The sequence below is a fragment of the Salminus brasiliensis genome, chromosome 24 (assembly GCF_030463535.1).
Source record: "Salminus brasiliensis chromosome 24, fSalBra1.hap2, whole genome shotgun sequence".
In the NCBI taxonomy this organism is placed as follows: Eukaryota; Metazoa; Chordata; class Actinopteri; order Characiformes; family Bryconidae; genus Salminus; species Salminus brasiliensis.
In genome coordinates, this window is record NC_132901.1 from 11,436,510 (window position 1) to 11,461,439 (window position 24,930).

General features: G+C 42.2%; 5 protein-coding genes across 5 annotated transcripts; all 5 read left to right on the forward strand.

Annotated features, from left to right (window-relative positions):
• Positions 1–5,318: 5,318 nt before the first annotated feature.
• Positions 5,319–5,729, forward strand: LOC140546611 (histone H3). Its single transcript, XM_072669995.1, has one exon. The coding sequence runs from the start codon at positions 5,319–5,321 to the stop codon at positions 5,727–5,729; it is 411 nt and encodes a 136-aa protein (XP_072526096.1).
• Positions 5,730–12,890: 7,161 nt separating this feature from the next.
• On the forward strand, positions 12,891–13,202 carry LOC140546943 (histone H4). Its single transcript, XM_072670420.1, has one exon. The coding sequence runs from the start codon at positions 12,891–12,893 to the stop codon at positions 13,200–13,202; it is 312 nt and encodes a 103-aa protein (XP_072526521.1).
• An 814-nt stretch (positions 13,203–14,016) lies between these two features.
• Positions 14,017–14,391, forward strand: LOC140547124 (histone H2B). Its single transcript, XM_072670681.1, has one exon. It carries the CDS (start codon positions 14,017–14,019, stop codon positions 14,389–14,391), a length of 375 nt encoding a protein of 124 aa, XP_072526782.1.
• Positions 14,392–22,709: 8,318 nt separating this feature from the next.
• LOC140546612 (histone H2A-like) lies at positions 22,710–23,640 on the forward strand. Its single transcript, XM_072669996.1, has 2 exons — positions 22,710–23,092; positions 23,520–23,640. Exons 1-2 carry the CDS (start codon positions 22,710–22,712, stop codon positions 23,638–23,640), a joined length of 504 nt encoding a protein of 167 aa, XP_072526097.1.
• A 46-nt stretch (positions 23,641–23,686) lies between these two features.
• Positions 23,687–24,106, forward strand: LOC140546977 (histone H3). Its single transcript, XM_072670460.1, has one exon. The coding sequence runs from the start codon at positions 23,696–23,698 to the stop codon at positions 24,104–24,106; it is 411 nt and encodes a 136-aa protein (XP_072526561.1). The 5' UTR covers positions 23,687–23,695.
• Positions 24,107–24,930: the final 824 nt, after the last annotated feature.

Genomic DNA, 24,930 nt, shown 5'->3' on the forward strand with positions numbered 1-24,930 from the left:
GAGATTGCAGTTGTTTCATGTGAGGTGTTCGAATGAGGATGGAGTGATTTTGTATAATGGTTGGATGAAGGATGGGGTTATTTCATTTTTGGGTTGGAGAGAGAAGGTGGTGGGGTTTGTATTAGAGTATGAATGAAAATGGGTTATTTTATTTTGGGGTTAGACGGCGGATGGGGTTATTTTGTTTCATTGTTAGAATGCTGTTAAGGTTATGTTGTACTAGGTTAAGAGGGAGGACAGAGTTATTTTGTATTAGGACTATTTGATTGGGTCACAAAAAGATGAATTTGGTTGAAGCCTTAGGTTAATGGTGAGATTCGAGCGAGCAAGAATAGGTTCAGATCTAGACTTTTGATGTAGAGGGTTGAAGCAAGGCAAAAGGACGAGGGTAGAGTAAATAAAATAGTATGGCGGTCAAAGGCCTCAGGTTTATGATGAAGGTGGATTGATTTAAAGTGACCGTGAGCTTAGGCCTTTGCCTTAGGATACAAAGGAAGATTCAGTAAAAGTAAAACAGTTTCAACATAAGCCATCAGCCTGATGTTTTGGATACACATGGATACACATGGCCTCGGCATACTGAGGAATGCACATCTAAGTAGAATGGTCATGACTGAATGGAATGGGTTAAATGAAAGTAAAAGTTTAAAAATAATAATTTGGTGTGTTGCTTATTGGGATAGAGGGAGAGATGGGGTTAATTTGTTTTACTACAAGAATGAGATTGGAGTTGTTTCATGTGAGGGGTTCGAATGAGGATGGGGAGTGATTTTGTATAATGGTTGGAGGAAGGATGGGGTTATTTCATTTTAGGGTTGGAGAGAGAAGGTGGTGGGGTTTGTATTAGAGTATGAATGAAAATGGGTTATTTTATTTTGGGGTTTGACGGCGAATGGGGTTATTTTGTTTCATGGTTAGAATGATGTTAAAGTAATGTTGTACTAGGTTAAGAGGGAGGACAGAGTTATTTTGTATTAGGACTATTTGGTTGGGTCACAAAAAGATGAATTTGGTTGAAGCCTTAGGTTAATGGTGAGATTCGAGCGAGCAAGAATAGGTTCGAAGCTAGACTTTTGATGTAGAGGGTCGGAGCAAGGCAAAAGGACGAGGGTAGAGTAAGTAAATTGAGGTAGCGTAAGTAAAAAAAGCATGGCGGTGAAAGTGTGTTCAGTGCAGATGTGATCTAGGAAGAGTGAGTAACAGTGGCTTAGTAAGGAGGCCTCAGGTTTATGATGAAGGTGGATTGAGTTAAAGTGACAGCGAGCTTAGGCCTTTGCCTTAGGATACAAAGGAAGGTTCAGTAAAAGTGAAGTTCAACATTGGCCATCAGCCTAAAGATTCAGATACACATGGCCTCGGCCTACTGAGGAATGCACATCTAAGTAGAATAGTCATGACTGCATGGAATGGGTTAAATGAAAGTAAAAGTTTGGTGTGTTGCTTATTGAGATAGAGGGAGGAATGGGGTTAATTTGTTTTAGGACAAGATTGGAGTCGTTTCATGCGAGGTGTTCGAATGAGGATGGAGTGATTTTGTATAATGGTTGGAGGAAGGATGGGGTTATTTCATTTTAGGGTTGGAGAGAGAAGGTGGTGGGGTTTGTATTAGAGTATGAATGAAAATGGGTTATTTTATTTTGGGGTTAGACGGCGGATGGGGTTATTTTGTTTCATGGTTAGAATGATGTTATGGTTATGTTGTACTAGGTTAAGAGGGAGAACAGAGTTATTTTGTATTAGGACTATTTGGTTTGGTCACAAAAAAAGATGAATTGGGTTGAAGCCTTAGGTTAATGGTGAGATTCGTGCGAGCAAGAATAGGTTCAGAGCTAGACTTTTGATGCAGAGGGTCGGAGCAAGGCAAAAGGACGAGGGTACAGTAAGTAAAATAGTATGGCGGTCAAAGGCCTCAGGTTTATGATGAAGGTGGTTTGAGTTAAAGTGATCGTGAGCTTAGGCCTTTGCCTTAGGATACAAAGGAAGGTTCCGTAAAAGTGAATTTCAACATTAGCCACCAGCCTTATGATTCGGATACACATGGCCTCGGCCTACTGAGGGATGCACGGAATGGGTTAAATGAAAGTAAAAGTTTAAAAATAATTATTTGGTGTGTTGCTTACTGAGATAGAGGGAGGGATGGGGTTAATTTGTTTTAGGACAAGAATGAGATTGGAGTCGTTTCATGCGAGGGGTTCGAATGAGGATGGAGTGATTTTTGTATAATAGTTGAAGGAAGGATGGGGCTATTTCATTTTAGGGTTGGAGAGAGAAGGTGGTGGGGTTTGTATTAGAGTATGAATGAAATGGGTTATTTTATTTTGGGGTTAGATGGCGGATGGGGTTATTTTGTTTCATGGTTAGAATGATGTTATGATTATGTTGTACTAGGTTAAGAGGGAGGACAGAGTTATTTTGTATTAGGACTATTTGGTTTGGTCACAAAAAAAGATGAATTGGGTTGAAGCCTTAGGTTAATGGTGAGATTCGAGCGAGCAAGAATAGGTCCAGAGCTAGACTTTTGATGCAGAGGGTCGGAGCAAGGCAAAAGGACGAGGGTAGAGTAAGTAAAATATTATGGAGGTCAAAAGCCTCAGGTTTATGATGAAGGTGGTTTGAGTTAAAGTGATAGTGAGCTTAGGCCTTTGCCTTAGGATACAAAGGAAGGTTCCGTAAAAGTGAATTTCAACATTAGCCACCAGCCTGATGATTCGGATACACATGGCCTCGCCCTACTGAGGGATGCACGGAATAGGTTAAATGAAAGTAAAAGTTTAAAAATAATTATTTGGTGTGTTGCTTAATGAGTTAGAGGGAGGGATGGGGTTAATTTGTTTTAGTACAAGAATGAGATTGGAGTCGTTTCATGCGAGGGGTTCGAATGAGGATGGAGTGATTTTGTATAATGGTTGGAGGAAGGATGGGGTTATTTCATTTTAGGGTTGGAGAGAGAAGGTGGTGGGGTTTGTATTAGAGTATGAATGAAAATGGGTTATTTTATTTTGGGGTTAGACGGCGGATGGGGTTATTTTGTTTCATTGTTAGAATGCTGTTAAGGTTATGTTGTACTAGGTGAAGAGGGAGGACAGAGTTATTTTGTATTAGGACTATTTGGTTGGGTCACAAAAAGATGAATTTGGTTGAAGCCTTAGGTTAATGGTGAGATTCGAGCGAGCAAGAATAGGTTCAGAGCTAGACTTTTGATGTAGAGGGTCGGAGCAAGGCAAAAGGACGAGGGTAGAGTAAGTAAATTGAGGTAGCGTAAGTAAAAAAAGCATGGCGGTGAAAGTGTGTTTAGTGCAGATGTGATCTAGGAAGAGTGAGTAACAGTGGCTTAGTAAGGAGGCCTCAGGTTTATGATGAAGGTGGATTGAGTTAAAGTGACAGCGAGCTTAGGCCTTTGCCTTAGGATACAAAGGAAGGTTCAGTAAAAGTGAAGTTCAACATTGGCCATCAGCCTAAAGATTCAGATACACATGGCCTCGGCCTACTGAGGAATGCACATCTAAGTAGAATAGTCATGACTGCATGGAATGGGTTAAATGAAAGTAAAAGTTTGGTGTGTTGCTTATTGAGATAGAGGGAGGAATGGGGTTAATTTGTTTTAGGACAAGATTGGAGTCGTTTCATGCGAGGTGTTCGAATGAGGATGGAGTGATTTTGTATAATGGTTGGAGGAAGGATGGGGTTATTTCATTTTAGGGTTGGAGAGAGAAGGTGGTGGGGTTTGTATTAGAGTATGAATGAAATGGGTTATTTTATTTTGGGGTTAGATGGCGGATGGGGTTATTTTGTTTCATGGTTAGAATGATGTTATGATTATGTTGTACTAGGTTAAGAGGGAGGACAGAGTTATTTTGTATTAGGACTATTTGGTTTGGTCACAAAAAAAGATGAATTGGGTTGAAGCCTTAGGTTAATGGTGAGATTCGAGCGAGCAAGAATAGGTCCAGAGCTAGACTTTTGATGCAGAGGGTCGGAGTAAGGCAAAAGGACGAGGGTACAGTAAGTAAAATAGTATGGCGGTCAAAGGCCTCAGGTTTATGATGAAGGTGGTTTGAGTTAAAGTGATCGTGAGCTTAGGCCTTTGCCTTTGGATACAAAGGAAGGTTCCGTAAAAGTGAATTTCAACATTAGCCACCAGCCTGATGATTCGGATACACATGGCCTCGGCCTACTGAGGGATGCACGGAATGGGTTAAATGAAAGTAAAAGTTTAAAAATAATTATTTGGTGTGTTGCTTACTGAGATAGAGGGAGGGATGGGGTTAATTTGTTTTAGTACAAGAATGAGATTGGAGTCGTTTCATGCGAGGGGTTCGAATGAGGATGGAGTGATTTTGTATAATGGTTGGAGGAAGGATGGGGTTATTTCATTTAGGGTTGGAGAGAGAAAATGGTTATTTTCTATTAGGGTTAAAATGAAAAATGGGGTTTTAGGGTTTAAATGAGCTTGGGTTTATTTTGTATTGGGGTTAGAGTGAAGGTGCAGTTATTTTGTATTAGGCTTGAAAAAGGGCATGATTGTTTTTTGTTATGTTTAGAATAAGTTATGTTTAGAACAAGAAGACCCGTATCATCCCCCGTCACCTGCAGCTGGCTGTTCGTAACGACGAGGAGCTGAACAAACTGCTCGGAGGAGTCACTATCGCCCAAGGTGGTGTGCTGCCCAACATTCAGGCTGTACTGCTGCCTAAGAAGACCGAGAAGACTGTGAAGACAAAGTAAATTGGCGCTCTCCGTTGATTTATCTATACACAAAGGCTCTTTTAAGAGCCACCCATTTTTTCTAAGAAAAGTGCTGCTCCTTTACAAACAACACTACATATTCTTCACGTGATTTCCAACTGCATAAAAAAATAATAGCTTTATGAACCGAGTTATTATATAAACACACTGCCATGCAATACACAATTGCCCTTTTTCATATATTTCACGTACTGAGATCAACACCCTATGCATATGTGCATGTATACACACATTCTCTCGCTCTCTCTCACACACACACACTGTGTTTAATGTTCGCTGTAATGTACAGTACATTGATTAGTTTGATCATATTATTGTTCTTATTATTATATATTCTTTTAATGCTTTTTTTTCTTTGTTGTTTTGTATTACAGGAGCCCGCCGTTTTGCTTTTAGGTTTGAAAAGAAAACGCCCAATAGTGTGTCACCGACGCATTGCCGGCCGCCCAATGGGAAACGGACAACTTCAAGACGCCCAATGAGCGGCAAGCGGCTTGAAAGCTTAAAAGCCATGTGAAGCGAGCAAGAACTCATTCTCTTTCTTTTCCCCGAGAGGAGTAGAGTTCAACGCGATGGCAAGAACCAAGCAGACCGCCCGTAAGTCCACCGGTGGCAAGGCCCCGAGGAAGCAGCTCGCCACCAAGGCTGCTCGCAAGAGCGCCCCAGCCACCGGCGGCGTGAAAAAGCCTCACCGTTACAGGCCCGGCACCGTGGCTCTGAGGGAGATCCGCCGCTACCAGAAATCTACTGAGCTGCTGATCCGTAAGCTGCCCTTCCAGCGCCTAGTGCGTGAGATCGCTCAGGACTTCAAGACTGATCTCCGCTTCCAGAGCTCCGCCGTCATGGCCCTGCAGGAGGCTAGCGAGGCGTACTTGGTGGGTCTGTTTGAAGATACTAACCTGTGCGCTATCCACGCCAAGAGAGTCACCATCATGCCTAAAGACATCCAGCTGGCCCGCCGTATTCGCGGAGAGCGCGCTTAAACAGAGCGCTTCGACGTTTACCTGAAATACCCAACGGCTCTTTTAAGAGCCACCTACCCGTGTCCGCGCCGAAACAGCAAATGTCCGCCTCACCTCGGTGTTGCGTTTATATAATGTAAGGCTATTATGACGCGTGCGCTTCTAAATTCCATAGGACTGAGCGAGCGAAACCAGCCGTGAGACAGTGGTTGTGAAGATTAGGGGAAAAAAACAACTTCTATATGTGTGTCTATATATATATATATATATATATATATATATATATATATATATATATATATATATATATATATAACGTTTTGTACTACATTTCACATCAAAATCGCCATATTTAACGTGTTTTAATACATATGAATACTTTTCTTTTAATACCTATCAATATGTTTATACATATTTAATAGTTTGGAAACAGTTCATTCACCCCAGCAGAAAGTAGAAGCCACTGCCCTTTCAGTAGAACACTACACTTTACACTATGTAGTGTTTAGGCCGGTTTTGGCCTATTACAAACGGCATTAGTCATGGATGGAGCGTAGATCCCACCGCGTGGTGAAACTATACAACTGCAAGCACAGTTTCAGAGAGCAATGTATGTGTATATTCATATAATGAGAGCTTGATTTGGGGTACTTACGTTTCATACATATGCAACATGAGTTTGATTGCATAGAGAGTAAGCGAGACCAGCTGTGTTGTTTGTGCTTGCTTTTAGGGCAGCAGTAAAGGAGGTAAGTGTATAGTCCGGAGAGGAATGTTTGTTTGTTTGTTTGTTTTTAATCTCTTTCAATACCTCTACCAGAACAAGGCATGTCTAACTCTAAAAAATTATATGTTTACTCTATATGTTAACTCTATAAAATTCATGTTTCCCGTCACATTGTTTGTAAAATTAACCCAGATCAGCGGGAAAAACGCCAAAATTAAATGAATGTTGAGTCAGTATTGTTTTGTGCTATACTTCAAAAATTACCTTATTTAGTACAGTCTAGCTTGTCTGGAAGTATAACCCTTGAAGTATGGAGCAAATTAAATGAACCTTCCCAGCACATGTAAAATGATCATTAGAGAAGCCTAGGGAAAAGAAATAGTGAATAAATACTGGCAGGGGTAAAGTGTTTGTCCTGCCTAGGATGCACCCGGTTATGTAATAGAGAGTAGAAGCCTTTGAGCCTTGAGTACAGTAGTGCTCTTCTGTGTGGTGAATAGAAGGGCTTTTGGAAGTGCTCATTGCAAACGACCACCGTTGTTTTGGGATCATGGGCATATATGTCATGGATGGAGCGTGGATGCCATCGTGTGGTCAAACTAGGCAAATGCAAACGTTAACTAACTAGATTTATTCGTGTGAATGTTACAGCTTTTTCATTTGATAGATGGTTGTGAACTCCAGTACGTCTACTAAGTCATTTGTATTGCGGTGTTATTTTGGTTAGTGTTTTTTAAAGTACATTTTTAAAAATGTTTCTATTGAAGCATACTTCAGTTCAGGGCATTTTAGAAGCCAGCATGGTTACCAGTTCTCATGCTGCCAGGCAATGAAATGGAAACTTAATTTAGGGCAATTTTATACACATTAAATATGATTGTTAACTGCACCAATAAATCTAAAAAGTAATTACATGTCTTGTGGGATGATTGTCGTTTGGGCTTGGGTTTCATTTTAACAATATGCTAACGATAAAGTCGGACAGAAGGAAAAAAAAAACAAAACAAAACAAAAAAAAAAAACCTCCAGACCGTATAACCTCCTTCCACAACTAGATAAAATGTCTTGTTTTGAAGAATGCTTGATAGAAGCTGTCTTTAATGAAGGCACTGTATTAGCCATCATGACAACCAAACAGCATGCAGTTAGGTAAAAAGCCTCCAATTCACTCACTGCTAGAAGCCTTTGAGACAAATTGTAGAGTAGTGCACTTCTATGTAGGACCTTTGTTTCCTTCTCTTTAGAGCCCTTAAACTCTGTGTATCAGTTTATATTGAGGTTCCCATAATAATCATAAATCAATAAAGAAAACCGCTCATCTGCTATAGCTAAAATATGGAAAAGCATACGCACCCTGCAAGGTTTCGGTCAGAGACTTTGTTCAAGGCATAGGTAAGTAACAAATGAATACAAAAAACTCTTTCTCCTCTTTCTGATTTTGCTTCTTTAAATGTCTGCATGGACCAAAAAATCAAAAAGATGAATTGTTTTATATTTTGCAGATTTACATTTTGACCACCAGATGGCATCCACGCTCCATTCACGTACTACGACCACAGACTTAAAGCTTAGCCCTGAAACTCCATCAGAAGCCTAAGGGGTAGGTCTAGCCAAACTGCTTCCACTCACCCAGACTTCATCATGAGCTCTACACTTACTTTGCTTACCACAATGTCTTTCCATATTTCTTTATCATCCACTAACTGCAACATATGGTAAAAGCAACATTACTTAAAGCAACATTAACTCCCTCTGTTTTTATCTAATCTAACATGACTTTTATTAGAAGATGTAAAACGAGCCTGAGAAATCCAAGGCGTAAACATGTAGTTTTAGTTGGCCTCATTAGGAGCTTTTCCCTTGTATGCAATAATATACCATTTATTCGATTTGTGTTTGATCTTTCTTTCTTTAAATGTCTCTGTGGACACTATATCTTTAAGTTGTAGTGTATTAGATCAACGACTACAATTCCCATGATGCCTAACTAAAGATGGTCTCTGACCAAAACCTTGCCAATTAAAATTGACTCATCTGCTATCAAGACCTGACTGAGGAGCTGGAGGCCAGTGGAGCAAAGCTAAAATATGGAAAAACATACGCACCCTCAAAAAAAAATTAACCTGCATGGTTTAGGTCAGAGACTTTCTTCAAGGCATAGGTAAGTAACAAATGAATACAAAAGTGCTAACAAAAGTTTATCAACAGCCGACCGTACTGCCTCCTCCCTTGTAAGTTAGCTTCTCTGCTATTTAAATGTAACTCTTTCTCCTCTTTCTGATTTTGCTTCTTTAATTGTCTCCGTGGACAAGAAATCAATAAATAAATCAATAAATAAATAAAAAATTGCAAGATTAATTGTTTTACATTTTGACCACACGATGGCATCCACGCTCCATTTACGTACTATGACCACAGTCTTGAGGCCTAGCCCTGAAACTCCATCAGAAGCCTAAAAGACTTGACTAGAGAAGTGCACTTCTGTGTAGTGTATACAGTGTAAGGGATTTAGGAAGTGCCCTATTGCAAACGTCACCGTTGTTTTGGGATCGTGGATATATGTCATGGATGGAGCGTGGATGCCATCGTGTGGTCAAACTCGCAAATGCAAACGCTAACAACATAGATGTATACGTGTATGTGTGTGAATGTTACAGCTTTTACATATGACAGATGGTTGTGAACTCCAGTAAGTCTACTAAGTTCTACCAAGGAACTTTTGGGCATTTTAGTAGCCAGCAGGATAACCAGTTGTCATGCTACCAGGCAATGAAATGAAAACTTATTTTAGGGCACCGTAATTTTGTTTGGGTTTTAACAATATGCTAATGATAAAGTAGGGCAGAAGAAAACAAAATACTCAATACTGTATTATCTCCTTACAGATCTTAATAAAGTGCCTTAAATAAAGAGTGCTTCTATCAAGCATTCTTTAACTAAAGACATTTTATCATCAGTTAGGTAAAAAGCCAACAATTCTCTCATTAAGAGTCAAACTGTAGAGTAGTGCAGTTCTATGTAGGACCTTTGTTCTCCTCCCCTTAGAGCCCTTAAATTCTATGTTGTATGGTTATGTGTATGTATGTATGCATCAGGTTATATTGAGGTCAACATAATAATCATAAATCAATAAAGAACACCGCTCTGCTATCAAGACCTGGCTGAAGAGCTGGAGGCAAGTGGGGCAAAGCTAAAAATTGGAAAGCGGATGCACCATCAGCGCAAAAAATCATTTTAACCTGCAAGGTCAGAGACTTTCTTCAAGGCATAGGTAAGTAACAAATTAACACAAAAGTGCTAACAAAGGTGTATCAAAAGTCAGCCGTACTCACTTGTGAATTAGCTTTTTTGTGCTTCTCAAATTTAACTCTTTCTCCTCTTTCTGATTTTGCTTCTTTAAATGTCTCTGTGGACCAAAAAAAAAATATGTATTTTTTATATTTTGCAGATTTACATTTTGACCACCAGATGGCATCCACGCTCCATTCACGTACTACGACCACAGTCTTAAAGCTTAGCCCTGAAACTCCATCAGAATCCTAAAGGGTAGGTCAAGCCAAACTGCTTCCACTCACCCTGACTTCATCATGAGCTTTACACTTACTTTATATCACCACAATTTCTTTATCATCCACTAACTGCAACATATGTCTAAGGCTTTATCATCCACTAACTGCAACATACTTTGCTTTCCACAATTTCTTTCCTTCCTTTCTCTTCCACTAACTGCTAACCAATATGGCTGTTATTACAAGATGTATAGTGGAAACCTGAGGAATCCAAATGGTGTGGGTTTAGTTTAAGTTGGCCTCAATTTACTTTATGTGCAAAAATATTAAAGTGGTGGTTTGTGAGAGAGAGAGAGAGAGAGAGAGAGAGAGAGAGAGAGAGAGAGAGAGAAAGAGAGAGAGAGAGAGAGAGAGAGAGAGAGAGAGACATGCATTTGTAGACATATGGCTTGCTTTATGCATACTCATTCATTCTGACAGAAAATACAAACCCTGTACTGGTTTGTGTGTTTCTTTAAACGTCTTTATATCAATGTGTCAATGACACGATTTGTCTTTATCCTGTAGTGTCAAGATCAAGGACTACAATTCCCATGATGCCTAACTACAAGTTCGAAAGATGACGTTTTATTGATTATCTATCTATCTATCTATCTATCTATCTATCTATCTATCTATCTATCTATCTATCTATCTATCTATCTATCTTCATCTAATGATGAAATCCGATAACTGCACGTCCAGTCACAGTAAAAAGTAAACCGTGTGCCATGGTGTACAGTAGTGGGGTGATCTTCGTGGGTGCTTGTTTTATGCTTGCAAGGTCGTAACCCTAGTACTAAATAGCCATTTATGTGATTTATATTCAGGTGCATTGAGGAAGGACTAATTTTGTCATGTGTGTGTGTGTGTAATAAACGCTGCGCACGTTAGAATGGCGTGATGTAGTGTGACTTTGTTGTATACGAGACCGAGGCGCACATGGCGACAGCCATCAGAGGGCTGACCGAGGTATTTGTCGTGTTAAGACATATGTTAGCTACTTTTAATGTTCATACATGTGAAACGTCGTTTTTTTTTAGTCCTTACACTACTGGACCCTGGTTAGCTCCGGTGTGTCGTTGTTAGCACGATAACGTTTGCTAACTTGCCAAAAATGAAGTAGATAATGATATCCGATAACTCGATTTTGCCGAGAGCCTAAAGTTGTACACCCAGTCACAGCAAATTGATGTAGAACTGCCGTTGCTGGATCTATGTGTGGAGTTGTACATAGCTTGGAGCCAGCTTAGCGATTAGCAGCCTGGCTAACGCGGCTAGCATAAACAGTAAAGCGCAAATATGAGCCTAATTATGAGGGGTCATTATTTGTTGACCACAGTGCAGTACCACATGCGGAGTTGTAGCATAAAAGTACGCAATACAGCCGTGATTTGTGGCTGTTGAGTGATTTGAGTTAACTTGCTTTTTCAGGTCCACACATGAGCTAACAAAGCGATTAGCATGCTAGCTAACTCGGATGGTACAAACAATAACATACGCCAGCGAGTGTAAATACCTGTCAGATAAATACACACTCGCTCGAGTCAGTCAAGTTTTATTATGAAACGGTGTATACAGCAACATTTATACGTTTACTGTCGTGGTTGAAACCGAGAAGCCACCTTGGAGAGTAGCATGATGGCTAGGTGTCTTAAAATTAATCACAGAAATAACGATATTACGGACACGTGCGTAGTTCTCTATATTGTTATTTGGAGCAAGTGAGGGAGAAACAGTCGTGCTTAAACCCGGCTACCAGCAGCCTATCTTCTGGTTTTCAGAGCTGGGCAGCCTGTGTAGCTTGCTAGCTAGTGTTTTGTTTACAAAAGATTATTTTCGTTAGCTAGTTGCCGAAACGACTCCACGTGGAGTGCACGATGTCACGAAAAAACGGCTTCTATACTCACCTAGTGCACTAGAGAGTACTGGAGTGCGGTTTAGGATGGTAAAACACACAATCAATTACTACAATAATAACAATAATAATGTCAAGTGTGTAATCTTTCTAAGAAAACGGTGCATAAATGTTTATTTACAAAGGTCACATGGCCCCTATGCACTTCAAATTTCGTGAAAAGGAGTCAGAGGCTGTGTATGAGCCTACTTTGAGTCACTGTAAGTTCATCTTAAGCCTAGGTCACTGAATTTTATTAATTCATTCAGCTATTTATTTATTTATTTTAAGATTTCGCCATAAGACCAAGCTATTTCAGAAGTGATTTTCGCTCCTAATTATAGTTTAGCTTACTTTTTAATTATAAGGTCAAGCAGGTCTGGAGCTAGGCTGTAGGTTTCGAAGCTAAATCATGATGAGTTAAAGTATTCAGAGTGAAGGTTATGCATGATCCAAAGTATGCTGCGTTATTATTATTACTATTATTAGTTTATTCCTTTTTAGAACACTTGGAGTCTGGATGCCATTGTGTGGCCAGACTGTGAAACTACAAGCAGTAGAAGGAAGACATGCTGCAAATGCATTGAGAAGTGATGCTATTATTGCTTGACTTTGACTATTGATTCCCCCCCCCCCCATGTACACCACATGTTAATGAAATCCACATGAAATCCAAAAAGAGCACTTTTTTGAATTTTGAACATGAGTACATCCAGAGGGTACGGAATTAATATTTAATTCCGAATTAATATTAATATACTGTATTTTGTATGGCTACCCACTCAGTGGCTTTATGTGCAATCTTTGAGTGGTCTAGGCATGTTTGAGTCGCTGTACAGCAAAACAAGCGTTCTGCACACGTACAGAGTATGAGGCGGAGCTAATGTACTGTGACGTCGCTCGGTTCCCTTGCTTTCATTTAGGTCCTATAGAGGAGTATAACAGGCGTGTCTCTGGCTCCCCAGCTTCATAGATTCTCTTCTCGTCGACTGGGAAAAGAAGCAGCGAGGATGTCAGGCAGAGGAAAGGGCGGCAAAGGCCTTGGGAAAGGAGGCGCCAAGCGTCATCGTAAAGTGCTTCGCGATAACATCCAGGGTATCACAAAGCCGGCTATTCGCCGTCTGGCTCGTCGTGGTGGCGTCAAGCGTATCTCCGGTCTGATCTACGAAGAGACCCGCGGTGTGCTCAAAGTGTTCTTGGAAAACGTGATCAGAGACGCAGTCACGTACACTGAGCATGCCAAAAGAAAGACCGTCACCGCTATGGATGTGGTGTACGCCCTGAAGCGCCAGGGACGCACTCTGTATGGATTCGGAGGTTAAACGCTCGGCCTGAACAGCTCTAAACACAACGGCTCTTTTAAGAGCCACCCACAAATCCAGCAAAAGAGCCTGTTTCTATTCTTAGTTTGTTATCAAATAAGGCAGTCGATCTCCCGCGTACTCTGTATTAAAATGTAATATACCGGAAGAATACATGTGTATATATACATATAATAGATATGTCTGTATATATGTATTGTTTTCCATTTTGCCCCCCGTGTGCGTCGGTTAAATCCGAACTATATGTCTTAATAAATCCTGATAGAAAAAAAATCGCCGTCAACGCCGCTGTGCCGAAAAACAGAAAAACAGCCCTGTAGATTAAGAATGCGCGGGATAGAATGTTGCAAGAATCATATTTGTTTGTTTGTTTCAATATAGTCAATGATGGTGGTTATGAATCTCCCGGTTAAGAAGCTAATTTTATATATATGAAGAATACATATAGTTTTCAATTTCCCCCGTATGCGTTGATTAAACGTTTGAATAAATTCAGAATATCGCCGTCAACGCCGCTGTGGCGAAAAATAATGTGCCGTCTGCACGGTGGGTAAAAATGCGCGGGTAGGCGAACAAAGAGAATGCTGCTCTGGGGAGGGGGAAGGGAAGAGGAGAATAGGGAAGGGAGGGGAGGGGAGGGGAGGGGAATGAAGGGTGGGGGGTTGGCAAGAAGAGAGCGGACAATTTGTTGTCCAATGGTCGTTTGACGGCATTCTGGAGGCGGTACCTCGTCTAATTAAAATGCTAGAGTCTAAATAATGTGGGAGCTTATCTTCTCCCCTTCATTCTTCAGTCTTACTCGACGAGGAGCAGTATGCCTGAGCCAGCTAAGTCCGCGCCCAAGAAGGGATCCAAGAAAGCCGTGACCAAGACGGCCGGGAAAGGCGGCAAGAAGCGCAGAAAGTCCAGGAAGGAGAGCTATGCCATCTACGTGTACAAGGTGCTGAAGCAGGTCCACCCTGACACTGGAATCTCCTCTAAAGCGATGGGCATCATGAACTCGTTCGTGAACGACATCTTCGAGCGCATCGCCGGTGAGTCTTCTCGTTTGGCTCACTACAACAAACGTTCTACTATCACCTCTAGGGAGATCCAGACTGCTGTGCGTCTGCTCCTTCCCGGTGAGTTGGCCAAGCACGCCGTGTCAGAGGGCACAAAGGCCGTCACCAAGTACACGAGCTCCAAGTAAATAGTGATAGCGGCATAATCCAAACCCAACGGCTCTTTTAAGAGCCACCCACGGTTTCTTCCAAAGAGCAGTTTTATTCAAGAACCAAGTAAGTTATAATACTAATTATTATTATCATTATTATTATTATTATTTATTAGAGAGTGCCTTTATTGTTACATACTTATTGATGTATGTATGTAAATCAACTTACTTAATTGTTTGTTTGCATTTAATTGGTATAGTGTACTAGGATTCAGGGACAGAGCAGCAAACTAAAATACTGTGCCATACTAACTGTATGGAGTGGGCTTGTAGTGCTAAGTGGGATAAATGAAGCTGCACATCACCTGTGAAAGACCAGTCCAGAGGAGATCAGCCTTACAGGTGGGGAAGAGTGAGGCAGGAAACCATACTAGGGTTGACTTAAACCCTAGAATTACACACCTGATCTTTGTAATGAAAGCTGTCTAGTATATATAACCAGGCATACGGTTAGGCTCTCCCACAAGCCTTTTTTGTTGGGTCACAGAAGGGTGAAGTTAGTTAAAGCCTTAGGTTTATGGTGGGATTTGAGTGAGCAAAAGTAGGTTCAGAGCAAGGCTTTTGATGTAGAGGGTCGAAGTAAGGCAAAAGGACGAGGGTAGAATAATTAAATTGAGGTAGCGTAAGTAAAAAAGTATGGCGGTGAAAGTGTGTTTAGTGCAGATGTGATCTAGGAAGAGTGAGTAACAGTGGCTTTGTAAGGAGGCCTCAGGTTTATGATGAAGGAGGATTGAGTTAAAGTGACCGTGAGCTTAGGCCTTTGCCTTAGGATACAAAGGAAGGTTCAGTAAAAGTGAGTTTCAACATAAGCCATCAGCCTGATGATTCGGATACACATGGCCTAGGCCTACTGAGGAATGCACATCTAAGTAGAATGGTCATGACTGCATGGAATGGGTTAAATGAAAGCAAAAGTTTGGTGTGTTGCTTATTGAGATAGAGGGAGGGATGGGCTTAAGTTGTTTTAGGACAAGAATGAGATTGCAGTTGTTTCATGTGAGGGGTTCGAATGAGGATGGAGTGATTTTGTATAATGGTTGGAGGTAGGATGGGGTTATTTCATTTTAGGGTTGGAGAGAGAAGGAGGTGGGGTTTGTATTAGAGTATGAATGAAAATGGGTTATTTTATTTTGGGGTTAGACGGCGGATGGGGTTATTTTGTTTCATTGTTAGAATGATGTTAAGGTTATGTTGTACTAGGTTAAGAGGGAGGACAGAGTTATTTTGTGTTAGGACTATTTGGTTGGGTCACAAAAAGATGAATTTGGTTGAAGCCTTAGGTTAATGGTGAGATTCGAGCGAGCAAGAATAGGTTCAGAGCTAGACTTTTGATGTAGAGGGTTGAAGCAAGGCAAAAGGACGAGGGTAGAGTAAATAAAATAGTATGGCGGTCAAAGGCCTCAGGTTTATGATGAAGGTGGATTGAGTTAAAGTGACCGTGAGCTTAGGCCTTTGCCTTAGGATACAAAGGAAAGTTCAGTAAAAGTAAAAGATTTTCAACATAAGCCATCAGCCTGATGTTTTGGATACACATGGATACACATGGCCTCGGCCTACTGATTAACCCCATCCTTCCCCATACACATGGCCTCGGCCTACTGAGGAATGCACATCTAAGTAGAATGGTCATGACTGCATGGAATGGGTTAAATGAAAGCAAAAGTTTGGTGTGTTGCTTATTGAGATAGAGGGAGGGATGGGGTTAATTTGTTTTAGGACAAGAATGAGATTGGAGTTGTTTCATGTGAGAGGTTCGAATGAGGATGGAGTGATTTTGTATAATGGTTGGAGGAAGGATGGGGTTATTTCGTTTTAGGGTTGGAGAGAGAAGGTGGTGGGGTTTGTATCAAATCATATATCAAATATCAAATCAAATCATCAGCTATCAGCCTGATGATTTGGATACACATGGCCTAGGCCTACTGAGGAATGCACATCTAAGTAGAATGGTCATGACTGTTTAGAATGGGTTAAATGAAAGTAAAAGTTTAAAAATAATAATTTGGTGTGTTGCTTAATGAGATAGAGGGAGGGATGGGGTTAATTTGTTTTAGGACAAGAATGAGATTGGAGTTGTTTCATGTGAGGGGTTCGAATGAGGATGGAATGATTTTGTATAATGGTTGGAGGAAGGATGGGGTTATTTCATTTTAGGGTTGGAGAGAGAAGGTGGTGGGGTTTGTATTAGAGTATGAATGAAAATGGGTTATTTTATTTTGGGGTTAGACGGCGGTTGGGGTTATTTTGTTTCATTGTTAGAATGATGTTAAGGTTATGTTGTACTAGGTTAAGAGGGAGGACAGAGATATTTTGTATTAGGACTATTTGGTTGGGTCACAAAAAGATGAATTTGGTTGAAGCCTTAGGTTAATGGTGAGATTCGAGCGAGCAAGAATAGGTTCAGAGCTAGACTTTTGATGTAGAGGGTTGAAGCAAGGCAAAAGATGAGGGTAGAGTAAATAAAATAGTATGGCGGTCAAAGGCCTCAGGTTTATGATGAAGGTGGATTGAGTTAAAGTGACCATGAGGTTAGGCCTTTGCCTTAGGATACAAAGGAAGGTTCAGTAAAAGTAAAAGAGTTTCAACATAAGCCATCAGCCTGATGTTTTGGATACACATGGATACACATGGCCTCGGCCTACTGATTAACCCCATCCTTCCCCATACACATGGCCTCGGCCTACTGAGGAATGCACATCTAAGTAGAATGGTCATGACTGCATGGAATGGGTTAAATGAAAGCAAAAGTTTGGTGTGTTGCTTATTGAGATAGAGGGAGGGATGGGGTTAATTTGTTTTAGGACAAGAATGAGATTGGAGTTGTTTCATGTGAGGGGTTCGAATGAGGATGGAGTGATTTTGTATAATGGTTGGAGGAAGGATGGGGTTATTTCATTTTAGGGCTGGAGAGAGAAGGTCGTGGGGTTTGTATTAGAGTATGAATGAAAATGGGTTATTTTATTTTGGGGTTAGACGGCGGATGGGGTTATTTTGTTTTATTGTTAGAATGATGTTAAGGTTATGTTGTACTAGGTTAAGAGGGAGGACAGAGTTATTTTGTATTAGGACTATTTGGTTGGGTCACAAAAAGATGAATTTGGTTGAAGCCTTAGGTTAATGGTGAGATTCGAGCGAGCAAGAATAGGTTCAGAGCTAGACTTTTGATGTAGAGGGTTGAAGCAAGGCAAAAGGACGAGGTTAGAGTAAATAAAATAGTATGGCGGTCAAAGGCCTCAGGTTTATGATGAAGGTGGATTGAGTTAAAGTGACCGTGAGCTTAGGCATTTGCCTTAGGAAGGCTCAGTAAAAGTGAATTTCAACACTGGCCATCAGCCTGATGATTTGGATACACATGGCCTAGGCCTACTGAGGAATGCACATCTAAGTAGAATGGTCAGAATCAGAATCAGAATCAGAATCAGAATCTCTTTATTTCACCAAGTATGTTACCCATACAAGGAATTTGTCTTGGTGAGAGCAACACGCATGACAAGTAACAAAGAAACACAGAACACAGTCTTAAACTAAAGGAAAAAGACACTAAACAATAAATAGGGTAGGGGATAAATTAAAAAAAGTAGAAAGTACTAAAGGTAATAAAGGTAATAAAGAGCTGAAAAATATATTTACAGAAAAGAAAAGGACATCTGTACAGGTGTGCAAATAGTCATAGTGCAAAATAGGCAGAGTGCAAATAACTGTTCAGTCCGGTTTGGTACAGTTCAGTTGTAAGTTTAGAGGTTTACAGTGGGAGGTGACCACTGTGATTGAGGAGCGCTACAGCTCTGGGGAAGAAGCTGTTAGCATGACGTGTTGTGCTGGTTTTGATGGACCGCAGTCTTCTACCCGAGGGGAGTGTCTGGAAGAGGAGGTGTCCAGGATGTGAGGGGTCATGACTGCATGGAATGGGTTAAATGAAAGTAAAGGTTTGAAAATAATAATTTGGTGTGTTGCTTAATGAGATAGAGGGAGGGATGGGGTTAATTTGTTTTAGGACAAGAATGAGATTGAAGTTGTTTCATGTGAGGGGTTCGAATGAGGATGGAGTGATTTTGTATAATGGTTGGAGGAAGGATGGGGTTATTTCATTTTAGGGTTGGAGAGAGAAGGTGGTGGGGTTTGTATTAGAGTATGAATGAAAATGGGTTATTTTATTGTGGGGTTAGACGGCGGTTGGGGTTATTTTGTTTCATTGTTAGAATGATGTTAAGGTTATGTTGTACTAGGTTAAGAGGGAGGACAGAGTTATTTTGTATTAGGACTATTTGGTTGGGTCACAAAAAGATGAATTTGGTTGAAGCCTTAGGTTAATGGTGAGATTCGAGCGAGCAAGAATAGGTTCAGAGCTAGACTTTTGATGTAGAGGGTTGAAGCAAGGCAAAAGGACGAGGGTAGAGTAAATAAAATAGTATGGCGGTCAAAGGCCTCAGGTTTATGATGAACGTGGATTGAGTTAAAGTGACCGTGAGCTTAGGCCTTTGCCTTAGGATACAAAGGAAGGTTCAGTAAAAGTAAAAGAGTTTCAACATAAGCCATCAGCCTGATGTTTTGGATACACATGGATACACATGGCCTCGGCCTACTGAGGAATGCACATCTAAGTAGAATGGTCATGACTGCATGGAATGGGTTAAATGAAAGCAAAAGTTTGGTGTGTTGCTTAATGAGATAGAGGGAGGGATGGGGTTAATTTGTCTTAGGACAAGAATGAGATTGCAGTTGTTTCATGTGAGGGGTTCGAATGAGGATGGAGTGATTTTGTATAATGGTTGGATGAAGGATGGGGTTATTTCATTTTAGGGTTGGAGAGAGAAGGTGGTGGGGTTTGAATTAGAGTATGAATGAAAATGGGTTATTTTATTTTGGGGTTAGACGGCGGATGGGGTTATTTTGTTTCATTGTTAGAATGATGTTAAGGTTATGTTGTACTAGGTTAAGAGGGAGGAAGAGTTATTTTGTATTAGGACTATTTGGTTGGGTCACAAAAAGATGAATTTGGTTGAAGCCTTAGGTTAATGGTGAGATTCGAGCGAGCAAGAATAGGTTCAGAGCTAGACTTTTGATGTAGAGGGTTGAAGCAAGGCAAAAGGACGAGGGTAGAGTAAATAAAATATTATGGCGGTCAAAAGCCTCAGGTTTATGATGAAGGTGGATTGAGTTAAAGTGACTGTGAGCTTAGGCCTTTGCCTTAGGATACAAAGGAAGATTCAGTAAAAGTAAAACAGTTTCAACATAAGCCATCAGCCTGAAGTTTTGGATACACATGGCCTCGGCATACTGACGAATGCACATCTAAGTAGAATGGTCATGACTGCATGGAATGGGTTAAATGAAAGCAAAAGTTTGGTGTGTTGCTTATTGAGATAGAGGGAGGGATGGGGTTAATTTGTTTTAGGACAAGAATGAGATTGCAGTTGTTTCATGTGAGGTGTTCGAATGAGGATGGAGTGATTTTGTATAATGGTTGGATGAAGGATGGGGTTATTTCATTTTTGGGTTGGAGAGAGAAGGTGGTGGGGTTTGTATTAGAGTATGAATGAAAATGGGTTATTTTATTTTGGGGTTAGACGGCGGATGGGGTTATTTTGTTTCATTGTTAGAATGATGTTAAGGTTATGTTGTACTAGGTTAAGAGGGAGGACAGAGTTATTTTGTATTAGGACTATTTGATTGGGTCACAAAAAGATGAATTTGGTTGAAGCCTTAGGTTAATGGTGAGATTCGAGCGAGCAAGAATAGGTTCAGATCTAGACTTTTGATGTAGAGGGTTGAAGCAAGGCAAAAGGACGAGGGTAGAGTAAATAAAATAGTATGGCGGTCAAAGGCCTCAGGTTTATGATGAAGGTGGATTGATTTAAAGTGACCGTGAGCTTAGGCCTTTGCCTTAGGATACAAAGGAAGATTCAGTAAAAGTAAAACAGTTTCAACATAAGCCATCAGCCTGATGTTTTGGATACACATGGATACACATGGCCTCGGCATACTGAGGAATGCACATCTAAGTAGAATGGTCATGACTGAATGGAATGGGTTAAATGAAAGTAAAAGTTTAAAAATAATTATTTGGTGTGTTGCTTATTAAGTTAGAGGGAGGGATGGGGTTAATTTGTTTTAGTACAAGAATGAGATTGGAGTCGTTTCATGCGAGGGGTTCGAATGAGGATGGAGTGATTTTGTATAATGGTTGGAGGAAGGATGGGGTTATTTCATTTAGGGTTGGAGAGAGAAAATGGTTATTTTCTATTAGGGTTAAAATGAAAAATGGGGTTTTAGGGTTTAAATGAGCTTGGGTTTATTTTGTATTGGGGTTAGAGTGAAGGTGCAGTTATTTTGTATTAGGCTTGAAAAAGGGCATGATTGTTTTTTGTTATGTTTAGAATAAGTTTTATCTTTTTTTAAGATTTTGTTTTTGTGTTTTAGGGTGGGGGGGTGGATGCAGTTATTTTGTGTTAGGGTTAGTATGAGATTTTTGGCTATGGTATATCGGGTGTGTTACGAGTGCGTATTAGGGGACCTATGGAGAGCCGTTCCGAGTGTGGAAGCGCCGGTGACAAAGACGCATCGACGGTGGAAGTCATACTGCGCACACACGGCAACACTGTGCTTTACACACTCCTCAAGGTCGCCTCGCACGACGAGCAAAACAACGCACCCACGTCTCGGATGCCCAGCACGCTCTCGCCGAGGCTCTCCTCCAACGCACCGGATAACACTCGCCCAGTTCGTGGCACCTTTTGTCGCCGTTTTCCACCGATTAGCACGCCAAATGCGCCGCCGCCCGTTCGGCACGCCGGTAGCGTGGCACGCTTCGGTGAGCGCCGTATCAAACGCGGCGTCGTTACGCTGCCCTTCCCGTCTTCTCAACACACGGTGGAGCCTCTCGGAGACGAAAGAGCATTTCTACGCTCGCCAAGTTGAGCTTTCGCCCATATTTCGCTCGACAAACGCCGAGAGAAAACACAAGTGCGAGACCGTCGCTGCCACACGGCTGTGCGGCATCGAGCGAGTTGAGTCTACAACGTTCTCATGTGGCTTTTAAGGGCCGGCCCCCTCGCTGCAGCGGGAGGTTCTACAGAACGCTGCAGCAGTTTGTGCTCACTCGCGCTCACAGCAAAGCAGAACAATGGCAGAAGTCGCTCCAGCCCCAGCCGCCTCGGCGCCCGCCAAGGCCCCCAAGAAGAAGGCCGCCGCCCGCCCCAAGAAAGCCGGCCCCAGCGTGGGCGAGCTCATCGTCAAGGCCGTCTCGGCTTCCAAGGAGAGGAGCGGCGTGTCTCTCGCCGCCCTGAAGAAAGCCCTGGCTGCCGGCGGCTACGACGTCGAGAAGAACAACTCACGCGTTAAGCTCGCCGTCAAGAGCCTCGTCACCAAGGGCACTCTGGTGCAGACCAAAGGCACCGGCGCGTCGGGCTCTTTCAAGCTTAACAAGAAGCAGGCCGAGGCAAAGAAGAAGCCGGCCGCCAAGAAACCGGCACCTAAAGCTAAGAAGCCGGCCGCCAAGAAACCAGCCGCGGCCAAGAAGCCCAAGAAGGTAGCAGCCAAGAAACCCACTGCGGCTAAGAAATCCCCCAAGAAGGCCAAGAAGCCCGTCGCGGCCGCTAAGAAGGCAGCGAAGAGCCCCAAGAAGGCCAAGAAGCCGGCGGCTCCCAAAAAGGCGACCAAGAGCCCAAAGAAAGCCAAAACGGTCAAGCCTAAAGCAGCTAAGCCCAAGGCGGCGAAGGCGAAAAAGGCTGCCCCTAAGAAGAAGTAAACAGTAACGCCGTTTACCTTCATGTCTTGTTTCTCTATTCAACGGCTCTTTTAAGAGCCACCCACAGTTTCATAAAAAAACAGCTTTTTTCCCCCCTTGTTACTGCACAATGAATTGATTGTTAAAAAAAAAAAAAAACACTCAACAACACAAAAATAGCTCTCATTAGTTTCCCCACACAATAATTATATATGATCAATATATATTTTTTTTTGGTTTGGTCATACGTGTTACATTTGAGCGGGAAAGGGAAAGGAAACGCGGGGCACGAGTGGGGGTAAATGTTTCTTTCTTTAACCCGTTTTCTTTCTTCCTTTCTTTCTCTCTCTCGCTCACACAGACACACAGCACGAGAGGAGGAGGGGGTCGGGTAGGAAAGCGAGCAGAGGTGGGAGGACGCTAGAGTCTGACGGCGGAAATGCGATTGGCTGTTGGTGCGCGTAGCTTTTAGCCAATAGGACCGTAGGCGATTTTGCTATATCAACGGCGCTCGTTGGCCGGCGTGCATTATTTCAGCTTTGTTCGACGAACACGACTGACGCCAATCATGAGTGGAAGAGGCAAAACCGGTGGTAAAGCTAGGGCCAAGGCTAAGACTCGTTCGTCCCGCGCCGGACTGCAGTTCCCAGTTGGCCGTGTGCACAGGCTCCTGCGTAAAGGCAACTACGCTGAGCGGGTCGGCGCCGGCGCTCCCGTCTACTTGGCCGCCGTCCTGGAGTATCTCACCGCTGAGATTCTCGAGTTGGCTGGCAACGCCGCCCGCGACAACAAGAAGACCCGTATCATCCCCCGTCACCTGCAGCTGGCTGTTCGTAACGACGAGGAGCTGAACAAACTGCTCGGAGGAGTCACTATCGCCCAAGGTGGTGTGCTGCCCAACATTCAGGCTGTACTGCTGCCTAAGAAGACCGAGAAGACTGTGAAGACAAAGTAAATTGGCGCTCTCCGTTGATTTATCTATACACAAAGGCTCTTTTAAGAGCCACCCATTTTTTCTAAGAAAAGTGCTGCTCCTTTACAAACAACACTACATATTCTTCACGTGATTTCCAACTGCATAAAAAAATAATAGCTTTATGAACCGAGTTATTATATAAACACACTGCCATGCAATACACAATTGCCCTTTTTCATATATTTCACGTACTGAGATCAACACCCTATGCATATGTGCATGTATACACACATTCTCTCGCTCTCTCTCACACACACACACACACAGTGTGTTTAATGTTCGCTGTAATGTACAGTACATTGATTAGTTTGATCATATTATTGTTCTTATTATTATATATTCTTTTAATGCTTTTTTTTCTTTGTTGTTTTGTATTACAGGAGCCCGCCGTTTTGCTTTTAGGTTTGAAAAGAAGACGCCCAATAGTGTGTCACCGACGCATTGCCGGCCGCCCAATGGGAAACGGACAACTTCAAGACGCCCAATGAGCGGCAAGCGGCTTGAAAGCTTAAAAGCCATGTGAAGCGAGCGAGAGCTCATTCTCTTTCTTTTCCCCGAGAGGAGCAGAGTTCAACGCGATGGCAAGAACCAAGCAGACCGCCCGTAAGTCCACCGGTGGCAAGGCCCCGAGGAAGCAGCTCGCCACCAAGGCTGCTCGCAAGAGCGCCCCAGCCACCGGCGGCGTGAAAAAGCCTCACCGTTACAGGCCCGGCACCGTGGCTCTGAGGGAGATCCGCCGCTACCAGAAATCTACTGAGCTGCTGATCCGTAAGCTGCCCTTCCAGCGCCTAGTGCGTGAAATCGCTCAGGACTTCAAGACTGATCTCCGCTTCCAGAGCTCCGCCGTCATGGCCCTGCAGGAGGCCAGCGAGGCGTACTTGGTGGGTCTGTTTGAAGATACTAACCTGTGCGCTATCCACGCCAAGAGAGTCACCATCATGCCTAAAGACATCCAGCTGGCCCGCCGTATTCGCGGAGAGCGCGCTTAAACAGAGCGCTTCGACGTTTACCTGAAATACCCAACGGCTCTTTTAAGAGCCACCTACCCGTGTCCGCGCCGAAACAGCAAATGTCCGCCTCACCTCGGTGTTGCGTTTATATAATGTAAGGCTATTATGACGCGCACGCTTCTAAATTCCATAGGACTGAGCGAGCGAAACCAGCCGTGAGACAGTGGTTGTGAAGATTAGGGAAAAAAAACAACTTCTATATGTGTGTCTATATATATATATAACGTTTTGTACTACATTTCACATCAAAATCGCCATATTTAACGTGTTTTAATACATATGAATACTTTTCTTTTAATACCTATCAATATGTTTATACATATTTAATAGTTTGGAAACAGTTCATTCACCCCAGCAGAAAGTAGAAGCCACTGCCCTTTCAGTAGAACACTACACTTTACACTATGTAGTGTTTAGGCCGGTTTTGGCCTATTACAAACGGCATTAGTCATGGATGGAGCGTAGATCCCACCGCGTGGTGAAACTATACAACTGCAAGCACAGTTTCAGAGAGCAATGTATGTGTATATTCATATAATGAGAGCTTGATTTGGGGTACTTACGTTTCATACATATGCAACATGAGTTTGATTGCATAGAGAGTAAGCGAGACCAGCTGTGTTGTTTGTGCTTGCTTTTAGGGCAGCAGTAAAGGAGGTAAGTGTATAGTCCGGAGAGGAATGTTTGTTTGTTTGTTTGTTTTTAATCTCTTTCAATACCTCTACCAGAACAAGGCATGTCTAACTCTAAAAAATTATATGTTTACTCTATATGTTAACTCTATAAAATTCATGTTTCCCGTC

Bases quoted from the DNA above. Each gene is read 5' to 3' on its own strand.
- LOC140546611 (XM_072669995.1), top strand. From the start codon at position 5,319: ATGGCAAGAACCAAGCAGACCGCCCGTAAGTCCACCGGTGGCAAGGCC.
- LOC140546943 (XM_072670420.1), top strand. From the start codon at position 12,891: ATGTCAGGCAGAGGAAAGGGCGGCAAAGGCCTTGGGAAAGGAGGCGCC.
- LOC140547124 (XM_072670681.1), top strand. From the start codon at position 14,017: ATGCCTGAGCCAGCTAAGTCCGCGCCCAAGAAGGGATCCAAGAAAGCC.
- LOC140546612 (XM_072669996.1), top strand. From the start codon at position 22,710: ATGAGTGGAAGAGGCAAAACCGGTGGTAAAGCTAGGGCCAAGGCTAAG. The intron at 23,093-23,519 runs GTAAATTGGCGC...TTTTGCTTTTAG, and splicing joins GAGAAGACTGTGAAGACAAA to GTTTGAAAAGAAGACGCCCA.
- LOC140546977 (XM_072670460.1), top strand. From the start codon at position 23,696: ATGGCAAGAACCAAGCAGACCGCCCGTAAGTCCACCGGTGGCAAGGCC.